This window comes from Clupea harengus, chromosome 14, assembly GCF_900700415.2.
Source record: "Clupea harengus chromosome 14, Ch_v2.0.2, whole genome shotgun sequence".
NCBI classification, from domain to species: domain Eukaryota; kingdom Metazoa; phylum Chordata; class Actinopteri; order Clupeiformes; family Clupeidae; genus Clupea; species Clupea harengus.
This window is the reverse complement of record NC_045165.1, coordinates 6260132-6272270: the sequence shown is the minus strand read 5'-3', so window position 1 is coordinate 6272270 and position 12139 is coordinate 6260132. Positions and strand designations below refer to the sequence as shown.

Here is a 12139-nt window from a genome sequence, read left to right as displayed (position 1 = left end):
TAAAACTGTAAACCTAAATAATACAGTATGAAGCATGAACCACATTTGCTTGTGATATTAGATGAACACAGTGACATGTGCTTATTCCTAATATTTCCACAGAGCCACGGGATACTTTCTTAGAGTATTTTTAATGATGGAATAACGGTCTTCTCTGTTCTGCAGACATACGTAAGAGACATTTATATGTGCTGCACGCCCGAGTCTGTTGTGGTGCACCTGGCTCCTCTGCTGATCCGGCAGCAGCAGGCACAGGTCATCAGGGGAGTCATCGCTACGGTAACAGCATCAGCACCAGGGCCACGTGTGAGAGCACCACTGCTGAAAACACAGCATTTGAACCCTCATCATGTGGACACTGCGTCAGCTAGCGCTTAGCGTTGTCATCCAATCATATCCTCGCCCTCTGGCGCAGTCACAATCAATCAGCCTGTTTACTAGTCTGGACCAACCACTCTCTCAAGGTCTGTTGAAATAAATAAATAAGTAAACAAACACACAAACAGGTAGCGCAGGCAGAGAAAACATCCCAGGGCAGCAGTCGGCCTCCACAGCAGCAGCCATCACTCTCTCAGAGATAATTGTGTTTTCCAGGCGCTGGCTTCCAGTGCAGTAAAAAATGCACTAACCTTTTGGCAAACTGTATTAACACTGAGCGGAAACAGAGCTTATTTTTAGTCATTTTCAATTACAGGAACATGTCATCCCTGCTCCGGTAGAAGGGGAGCCACTGACAAACATGCAAGGCTCTCGCATAAAATCAGGCCATGGCAGAAATCCTGTTTACTTTTGTTTTTAATGGAGGAGGAGGACACGGCTATCCCAGAATGCACCTTTGATGGACACCCAAGTCAGACCAGAGACCGGGGAGAGTATTGCAGTGAGAGCGTCTATGGTGTTGCCAAGTTGGAGGAGGAGGAACTCTCTCTCTCTCGATTTCTCGTTCACTCCTACTCTCTCCCTCTAAGTCTCTCTATCGCTTGTTTTTTCTCTCGCCATCTCTTTAATGCGCCTGGAGGACACAGCTGCCTTTTGGCCCTTCTCCAAAAACATCTGTTTCACAAAGGAGTCAGAGCAACCTTCATCTACCGCACCAACACAATACGTGCACACACACACACACACACACACACACACACACACACACACACACACACACAGAGAGAGTTATTATGCAAAGCTGTCATGCAGGCTGATAAACACATTTTACAGTAAGATCCCAAATACACACACACACACACACCGTCAAACAAAAACACACACACACAAACACACGCATGCGTGCGCACGCGCACACACAGACATGTGGCTTTCCTGCGGATAATGGTACTCAAATGGGTACTTCACCATGCAATCATAATCAGTTGCCAAGCAACAACAGGGCCCATTCTCTCTCCTGCATCAGAAACTCTGGTGGGGGAGATGACCATATACAGTGAGTGAATTCAGTCCAAACTCATCTGTGTGTGATTCCTTGGCTGTCGCTTGCATAATGGCCTGCTGTGGTTTCCCGGGCATAATAAGTGAGAATAGCAATCATTTCCATTTGAAGGGAGTGTATGAATTACTTAGCAATTACAAAATCAAAATGACTAGAAATAACATGGGGGACATTAAATTGTTTGCTTTTTTGAACAACACCCAGGTGAAGATGAACTTGTAATGCACCATCTGAGATAGCGTTTTTTTAAGCTTTCTAGAAAGATACTGTACATAAAAGCCTGTTCCAGCAGTACAATGAGGAGAGTACATAGCCCTTCTTAGCCATAGACTAACCAATGGAGGTTACCCATGACCTATATTGTACTGCTGCACCAGAATAAAAGCATTACAATTACTCATCTGAAGGCTATTTTCTCTTCGCAAAAACATACACTCTTTCAATGGGTCATAAGCTGGACAAGAGCCCACATCACCTCAACCCATAATATATATATATATAAGAATATAATATATAATATATATATATATAAGAATATAATATATAATATATATATATATAAGAAACGCATCAGCCGCGAGAACAGACACAGCGGTAATGAGATGCCGTGTGAAATCAGGGAGGCACTCATATCAAGAAGAGGATCCTGGGGCATTTCCTGGGCGTGCAGCCTCAAATGGGCGCCATGGGAACACGCACCATGACATCAGACTGACCAGGAAGTTATCACTCCTCACGGTGAGAGCGGTGTCGGCTGATTAACTGTGATCGCACCGGAATGGGAGCTAATGTATATATAAAAAAAAAGGCGCCAAGAACAAAGGCACCACACTTTTAATGAAGGCTGATAATGCAGTGGCCTAATGGGGACTGATGAAGACGCCTGTTCACAGCCAGTTAGGGAGCCCTGGAGAGAGGGGGTGGGGAAGTGATAAAAGAGCAGAGATGAAGAGAGAGAGAGAGAGGCGGAGGAGAGAAACGTCTTCATTCACGACATCTCAACACTTCTCATCAATTTACAGTTTCGTCTTAATGCTGAATTCGGCCAGCAGCAATACCAGTTGGTGTGAGTATTCATGACAGATGAAGGTTTTTGGTTTTCATTTACTGGACTGAAGCTTCCTGACTTTTACTGAAATAAGTACTTTTATCCTCATTAAGGCGTACCTGATATGCCACCTATTGTGGTGTATTCTGGAAAGACTGAACTGCACAGATGCTTTTTTTGTTGCATGAGGCTATTTGTAACAGACGTCAAACCCTGAGCAACTCAGACACACACCATGTCTTTCAGAGCTCTGCATGTCTACTGGAGAGCACATAAATGTCACTAATGAGTGCAGTCCGTGTCTGGCGGGTAAGTGGTCACTTGCAGTAGGAATCTCCTGGGCATATTAATGCCTCAAAGCTATAATCACTTGAGTAATAGTACTACACACTAAAGTTATCACATGACTACTGCCACAGATAAATCAGATGGTCTTTTTTGTACTATCCCCCTATGCGGACTCTGCCAATATAGTCAAAGCATAAATGTTTTATGTGTCAACGACAACAGTTCTGTTGCAAGCCTTACATGGAACTCTACTGGTTCTGTGAAAGAGGGTGCAGGATAAGGATAAGGAATGTGTCATAGAGCAAAAGACTTATTTTATTTATAGAAGAAGCCCTTGGTTCTTTTTATGGCCCTGGCTTGCTTGCCACACGAGTAAAGCCAAGCATCCTCCACCTCCACAGCCTACGTCCAGGCAATATGCTACCAGTGGGCAGCTCAGCTTCCTGTGTGCCAAAGGCGCACGGCTCCACTAGCTGTGTGAAGTCCTACGTGAGATTGCCTTCTACGTTGTTAGGCATACCATACACACATAAAGGATCTCTGCTCTGGTGACTGCTCTGTTATAGGTCAGTGTTCTAATATTGGAGTATATTAATATTTATATTTTAAAATAGTATTATTTAAGCACAAAGTAACGTAATGCATTGTGACTGGCATGGCATCGGTGATGACACCAATTTAATGTTCAGGACAAAGAAATAATGTGTTACGGCGGTATCACTTTATTTGAAGGGGTGGGCATGACAGCCAATGTCAAAACCAACCACATGACAGTTTATTGTAATATTAACACATAAAGCTAAAGCTAGTTTGATAGTTGGGCCTGCCATGGCATGTTTTATGTTGTCTTGGTGAATGTCAGGTTGTCATAACAACAATATTTACAGGTTATGTTGTCTTGATTAATGTCAAGTTGTCATTACAAAGTCATCCCAAACAATGTTAACTCGACATTAAAAATTACAATTTACAGAATGACACTTAATGACAACATCAACATATTGTCATCAACATATTCATAAAGACTCCTTCATGTTCATAACAGGTGTCACGTCACGGTTAAGACGGTGTCATGTCAAGCTTTATGCACACCCCTTCAAATAAAGTGTTACCAGTCTTATACTTATGCCATACCATGTTCAATCTGTTTACATTCACGACCTGACCATTTTGAAGAATTAGACGAATCTTTGTGCGGTATTATGAATATAAGTCCCTATGAAGGCACGTAGTATGCATTATGGATACCTACATTAAGTAGAATGTTACATCATCTTTTCCATACGAGTGGATTGAGGGCCCATACCTTATCAGGGAGCAGCAGGCTCCTAAACTGTCTTTGAGTGGTGTAGGATTTCCACCTCTTTCAGAACAAAGAGACGGAAATGGTTTGGGTTCCGTTCCCATATGTTCTCCCACTGTTCTGTAAGTAGTATATTACTATGTTCTGCTAAATTATTAAATACATTTGAACTTCAGTTTATTTTGATTACATAACAAGGTTTAATTACAGCAAGAGTTGTAAAGTGCTTGTCAGTGTAAACAGTCATAAAGTGCTTTCATTGTGCTTGTCTTCTCCACAATTAGTGCACCTCACACTTTACATTGTGTTGACAAAACACACCCTCTCTGCATTTATTGGGGTTCAAAACTCCATGACACTCCACGTATATTAGTACCAAACATTTCAAAATGGTGTGCACGTCACCTAGACGCCCCCTTACAGGCCCCCGTAGCTCCTGGAGGAGTAGGAGAAGGAGAGGGAGGAGCAGAGCTCCTCGAGGAGTAGGAGGAGGAGGAGTAGGAGAAGGAGGAGTAGGAGGAGGAGAAGCGGAGCTCCAGGAGGAGGAGGAGAAGGAGGAGCGGAGCTTCAGGAGGGGGAGGAGAAGGAGAAGGAGGAGCAGAGCTCCTCGAGGAGTAGGAGAAGGAGGAGCAGAGCTACAGGAGAAGGAGGAGGAGGAGGAGCGGAGCTACAGGAGAAGGAGGAGTAGGAGGAGTAGGAGGAGCAGAGCTCCTGGAGGAGTAGGAGGAGGAGTGGAGCTCCTCGAGGAGTAGGAGTAGGAGGAGTAGGAGAAGGAGGAGCGGAGCTACAGGAGTAGGAGGAGTAGGAGGAGCAGAGCTCCAGGAAGAGTAGGAGAAGGAGGAGTGGAGCTCCAGGAGGAGAAGGAGAAGGAGGAGCGGAGCTCCAGGAGGAGTAGGAGGAGGAGGAGGAGGAGGAGGAGTGGAGCTCCTGGAGGAGTAGGAGAAGCGGAGCTCCTGGAGGAGTAGGAGAAGCGGAGCTACAGGAGGAGTAGGAGAAGGAGGAGCGGAGCTCCAGGCCTGGGTCTCGCATGTCCACAGACACAGCTGTGGGATTCATCTAAGTTCAGCTGACAACAATGCAGCACAGCAGCATCCACCCGGTCCTCTGCCCCCAGCACATCCACACTGCCACACACTGCTAGAGAGTACCAAAGTCTGACTGCTCAACACCCACATTTCACACACACACACACACACACACACACACACACACACACACACACACACACACACACACACACACACACACACACACACACACACAGGGAATGTGAAACACATGAAAAAACATGCCTTCAAACACTCAGCTAGATGTATGCACACACACACACACACACACACACACACATACTAACACATCCTGTAGCACATACACACACATACTTACACTCACATGCATGCATCACACAGGCATACTATAGACAAAGACACTATCTCTCTCTCTCTCGCTCTCTTTCTCACACAATCACATGCACACTCACACACAAATTCAATATATCACATCCCTCTATTTGAAGTGTTAAGTATTCTGAGAATCAATGCTCCTGAGGACTGCACTGCCATGATAAGTGTCGGCAAGGTGTTAAAGGAGTTAGTACGGGATCTGTTGTTCATTATGTGTGGCTTTTGTATTTTTTTTTTAAATACACAAGTTGTCCCATATAAGGCATCCTGACATCTTCCCAACTTTAGGGAAAAGCGGTTTCCTTCTCAGAGTTCCCTGACTTGCTATTGCTACTTCACGTTTTAACAGCTGTACTTGCATCCCACCCACTTAAAATGTCTACTTGATGTAGGATAGTACTAAAACCAGGTGAAAGAATACAGAACAAAATATGTGCCCAAGATAAGTGAGTTTGAAGGATGAAATATGAGCTTTAATGGCATGGTTGCTTCTGTTTACCCACAAATAGAGTCACAAAATGTTGGGGACAAGAAACAAGAAAAAGCTGCTGCCAAACAACTACAGAAACAGTTCCTTCACTCTCTGTGTGTAAATGACAGCAGTAAGTCACACTGACTTTAAAACTCTTCTCTGCTGTTACAGCACTGTTTTATCAGTCGTTTCCTAAATACAAATAAAAATTAAACAAAGACAACTTGACTCCTCAACTGTTGGGGTGGTATTTCAGATTGGGTGGTGCTGGTGTATGCAACTGACATAGGGGCTAGTGAATCTCAAACATATTTTGACAACTACCATGAAAGCCAGGCCTTTCTCATTTCAATGACACTTGCCATAATAAGCAATGGAGAGATGAAGAGAAGAATATATATATATATAGGTGTAGGATGCATACAGATTGCAGTGACAGTAGAACCAAAGTTATCTGACACTTTTCTGATGTCAAATTACATTTACATTTAGTCATTTAGCAGACGCTTTTATCCAAAGCGACTTACAATGTATACACATTTTACATTTACACTGATGGCACACTGCACATCAGGAGCAATTAGGGGTTCAGTGTCTTGCTCAAGGACGCTTCGACAGGGAATCGAACTAGCAACCTTCTGATTACTAAACGACTTCTCTACCTACTGTACCACTGTCGCCCAAATTACATGACAGTGAATCAGCATCATATTTGGTGCCATTCGGCATCTTACACTCAAGTTATAATTCTCTCACTACTGGACTTGATCTTTGTTCTCGTTATTTCTAAAGTTAGCAGCAGCACAAAGCATCATTGACTACCTACTTGTGACAGCACACCCAACCCATCTGAAACCATGTTTCTCATCTCAACAATATATCACCAAACCAAAAGAGCAGACAAAACAAAAACAAAAATAGTGCAGACTGACTCTGTTAGCTAACATTTAGCACATGTGAACAAACTAGCAATGTCCTGGTTTGTCACAGGCCCTAAGGGCTTTTGGGAACTTTCAGAAATGCACTAGTCCTGAGCATGTCATGTTGCATGTGTGGATCTGGAAATGAATGATACATCACAACACAAAGTTGTACCTGTCTCCTCCACTAACTGTGCCAACTGCACAGCCTTTAGCATCATCTGAGTAGCATGGTCTGGTTGCACCACTCTTCTTCAAATGGTGTGTGTAATACAGTATGGCAGCCTGTCAGCGTCCCATTGTAATTGATTACTAATAGGAACACACCAGGGACAAGTAACTACGCACACCATCCCAGCCTGGGCGAGGGCCAGAGAACGAGCGGTGAGACAGGAGTCCCAGTCATTGAACACTCTGGGGAGCACGGAGGTCCCAGAGCCCGAGGTGATTGTACAGGGAAGCAAATCGATCTCACCCATCAACTCATCAAACAGTCTGACAGACTCCCTCACGTCACACCAGTGTTTAGGCTGACTTCTGCTTAACAGTGAACCATCGCAACGTATGGGTCGACAGTTGTCTAGGCAATATTTCCATACATATAGGCTACACAGGCCTACCAACTGACAGTCAATCCCTACACTGAACATTGAAAGTCCCCGAACTAAATTACAGTGTTTCTATTTACATAAACAGACTGGTTGCTATGGGCTATTGAATAGATTTCGTTTTAAATGAATTCGTTGGCCAACCAAAATGCAAGTACAGCGAGCTGCCACCTGATTAACTTTTGATTTAAAGTTAGCAAACTTTGTCCACTATCGTATGATCCCCTGTGATTTCTCAGCCAAATGTCACACATAGAGACACAAACGGGGGGGAAAATGACAACTGTTACCTTCTGGTCAACGATGGAGCATGCCATCTCCCGGACGTGCGCGAGGCTGAAGTCACAGGAGTCCAGCATGACGGGCTCGCGGCTCAACCCGATCTGAATTTGAAAGGAGATGCCATGAGACCCTGCGAAGGGACTTGGCGGACGAATCACCGGAGGAGCACTCATGAAAATCCCCGGTTGTCAAAGCGATCGTGACCGGACACTATTTTCTTTTTTTAAGTTAACTGGTCAAAAGCGCTAAGACCGCCGCGGACGCGTAACAGTCAACAGTAAAGAAAACAGAACCGCGGATAAGAGTTTGCATTGAATCACACCGCAAAGCAAAATAGTTATTTGGACACTGAAATACGATGATGGAGCCATAGACGTCAGATATGTTTAATGTTCAGATCTGAGAGACCGCCTCTTGGCCGCTGCCTCTACCACGGAGACGCGGATGATGCGCGAGCCGGGAGGCTGAGCGCGCTCTAATCCTGTCTGATTCGTCATATAATTGGCTGACCAGAGGTTTAACAAACTTTTCCAACTAAAATGGAACGCATAAATTTGAAACGGTTACATTTCACATGTTACCTGCTAAACGAACAGGGTTTTATATTTAGCAAATAGCAAAAATCTGAGTCCATTATATCAAGCTGTCAACTGAATTTGAAGAGAGGGGGATCATGAGTATGTAGCAACCTGTTGTGGCACGCTGTGTGCGGTGACTATGTCACATCTGATACTGCACCGTTGGCCCGTATGGCCAACATTCCATAGACTACTGGTCTACATTTTTTATTGACAGATAGAAGACAGACCGTGTGCAGACGTTCATTTTCTATATTTTACACGGGAAGTGTTTCGAACTTGAAAATGAATTGTGTAAGACCTTCTTCGCCAGGGAGCTGATCTGAATTTAGAATTGCAGGTTATGATGTAAATATCTCAATTCTGTCGGTTTCGAGTGAGTCAACAGCAGCTCTTATAGCGAAGTGTGTGGCATTTAGCAAACGTGGGGCTGAGAGACTGTGGTTGCTAGGCGAGAGGCCAGTCGGTGCCTCTCCTCCCACGCACCAACCTTGTGTCCATGAAAGCGCTAGTCCTGAGACATTCAGAGAATTGCAGCACATGATGTTTTACGAGTAACAGATAAATGCACACACAAAAAAATCCAGCCAGTGTACTTCATTCTTGTGTAACTGATTGCTTGCCACTACCAGCACCAAGAACAGATTGTGTCAGATTGTGTCTTCATGGGTGAAGAAGCAATCAGGGTGGTGTATCAGGTCTAATGCATTTGTGTTACATTTTATTTCACAGTAATGGTAAGGAGAGCCATGTGTCCAACACAGTGTGTACGGCACTGTTATTCAAACCTTGACTGATGTTAGGCTCGTTTTCTGCCACCCCAAGAGTGCAGCAAGGCACTATCGGATGAATTGTCGATGGCCTAAACCGTCTCTACTCAGTTAACAATCGTGGGCATATATCTGAGAAAGGGAGCAGTGTGCACCACTGACTTGATTTCTTACTTTGTTAATTCAGCCTTTCGTGGTTTTTCTCTGGTCTGTGGTCTGATCTGGTCTACCCTGCAGGCTGGCCATTAAGAAAATGCTACAGATAATGATAATGCTCTGTGCATGTTGAGTTAATCTACTGTGTGACTGAGCTACAGCCTTTCCTGAGCCTATGCCATAGCCTTCATGGTAAGTGCTAGAGAGAGAGAGAGAGAGGGGAAGAGCATGGGCCGGCTCAGTGCTCTTGACCCCTGCTGACCCCTGCTGACCGTGGCTACGTAGCGTCCAATCCACACAGGGGCCAACCGCTGCAGCAGGGCCAATGAACCAGGCGATGGAAAGCCTCTTTGGAACCGCAGGCAGACGGGGCCATTACCAGCCCCTATCAGAGCCCCTCACATGCATGTTAGTGTGCAGCTGTCGGCGGAGAAAGGAAGAGTAGATCCCCCTCCCCTTTATCATCAGTCCCCCCCCCCCTCTCTTTTTCCGTACACCCTTTTATCTTTTGTTTCCCTCAAATGACCTTGTTTATTTTTTTCTCACTTGCTTTCACCTTCGGCGATTCTCTCTTTCACCCCACACCCAGTGTCCTGTATCTATAGATCTCTCTCCTTTATCATCACCACCTTCCTCCATGTTATGTTCTCGTCTCACACAGTATATGTAGAACCTGTAGGTGTGTGATAGGCAACAGTTCAAGAGCCTGTGCTCACTAATGGTCCTGATGGTCATTATATAACGTGTCATTTTGAGCAACGTTTGCCAACCTGGTTCGCCATTAAAACATTCCGCATCAGAAACGGAAACACTTTCCAATGTCGTCACAGTAATTTCGAAAAATACAAGTGACTAATACACTCATTGAGTCACACAAGTCTAGCAAGTGCTCAGTGCCTTTTTCTGTCTGTATAAATAGTAATGTACTGTCCCCAGTGGTCTATATGCATAAAAAGTACATGTGCTGGTGTCAGGTTCACAGCTGCTCTTCAATACATGGGTCATTCGGTTTAGAACAAGCAACCAACAATAGCTGTTCCTGTCCTCTATGTTGTTATGTAACCTGGCAAATATGAAAAGAGCACAGATGTGTTTTTTCCTGTAAATATAAATATTCACCTCACTGTCAGGCCTCGTCTCCTGCCTGCATATAAAGGACACAATCATTTACAATACAAAGATTATAGCATCTTTCAATGCAAAACACATGGATTCAGTGCCCATTCCAGATGGGTAACCTTTGAAATGACACTGCATCACTTCGTGTTTCACTTCGTAAAGTCTGCTGTAATGACATGCAATTTCTCCCTTCAACAAAGGGAGCTAAAATTATTCCACTCATAAGTCCGTAAAATAGGCCTTTTTAAAATATGTCTAAATTACAGAAAGCTGAAGTCAAAAGATTATCTGTGCATGTCACACAGGAGGGAAAAGCAGTCAATCACTGACATTAGTGAAAGCTGCTCTTGAAGGATAATAAGACCTCTCTCTGAACCAGATATTACAGGTCAGGACCCCCTGTTGCATGTCATGATGACTCCTAATTGCAATTTATGTAATAAGCAGGAAAGAGTTTTGGAAACTGGTAGAAAGGAGGAGAAATGATTATGGCTTGTCAAAAAAAAATGACAGTTCTCAGTAAAGCACCTATTTCTCTCCCTACCTCTTTTCTCATTCTCTCTCCTTCTCTTCTCTCTCTCTCTCTCTCTCTCTCTTTCTCTCTCTCTCTGTCTCTCTTGTAGCCAGCTTCTCACTCCACAATTAACTCAGCTCATATTAGCTCCTTACCACTGCACCACCACCAGACTCATGGGGACTTGTCAGGGTTTGTACTGATGGGAGGCAGAGCACAGACGCTGGCTGGCTGTTGGTTTCCTTCCGCCCTGGAGAAATCTGGGGAGCCACTGTGTGTGTGTGTGTGTGTGTGAGTGTGTGTGTGTGTGTGTGTGTGTGTGTGTGTGTGTGTGTGTGTGTGTGTGTGTGTGTGTGTGTGTCCTCTAACTTAGGAGGATGGGGTGCCTCTGACACCATCTCACTCACTGTGGCACCAAACATCATATCTCTGACATAACCGTCCACACCTAGATGTGGACACAGGCTTGATCATGGGGGCAAATGTGTTTACTGTTGATGAAAATGGCCTTGAAAACTGCAATCAATCTAGTAACACCAGTTGCACAGTTTAGGATATAAGGATTATTACTATGGAAACCTGCTCTAAGTACAGAGTAGTCATATGTCAAGTAATATAATAATGTTGCACAGTCCCCTTGATGTGTGATGCTTGCGTGATGTTTGTGTGATGCTTGTGTGTGATGTTTGTGTGATGCTTGCGTGATGTTTGTGTGATGTTTGTGTGATGTTTGTGTGATGTTTGTGTGATGCTTGTGTGATGTTTGTGTGATGCCTGTGTGTGATGTTTGTGTGATGCTTGCGTGATGTTTGTGTGATGTTTGTGTGATGCTTGTGTGATGTTTGTGTGATGCTTGTGTGATGTTTGTGTGATGCTTGTGTGTGATGTTTGTGTGATGCTTGCGTGATGTTTGTGTGATGCTTGTGTGATGTTTGTGTGATGCTTGTATGATGCTTGTGTGATGTTTGTGTGATGCTTGTGTGATGCTTGTGTGATGCTTGTGTGATGTTTGTGTGATGCTTGTGTGTGATGTTTGTGTGATGCTTGCGTGATGTTTGTGTGATGCTTGTGTGATGTTTGTGTGATGCTTGTATGATGCTTGTGTGATGTTTGTGTGATGCTTGTGTGATGCTTGTGTGATGTTTGTGTGATGCTTGTGTGTGATGTTTGTGTGATGCTTGTGTGATGTTTGTGTGATGCTTGTGTGTGATGTTTGTGTGATGCTTGCGTGATGTTT

At 44.2% G+C, this 12139-nt stretch overlaps 1 protein-coding gene across 1 annotated transcript in view; it reads right to left on the bottom strand.

Annotated features, from left to right (window-relative positions):
• Positions 1–8265, bottom strand: part of prkd1 (protein kinase D1) — a 42234-nt gene extending 33969 nt beyond the window's left edge. The window contains exon 1 of the mRNA XM_012833011.3: positions 7774–8265. Within this exon, the coding sequence (XP_012688465.1) occupies positions 7774–7938 (165 nt within the window). The 5' untranslated portion in view covers positions 7939–8265. The remainder of the gene's footprint in view (positions 1–7773) is intronic.
• Between the last annotated feature and the right edge of the window lie 3874 nt (positions 8266–12139).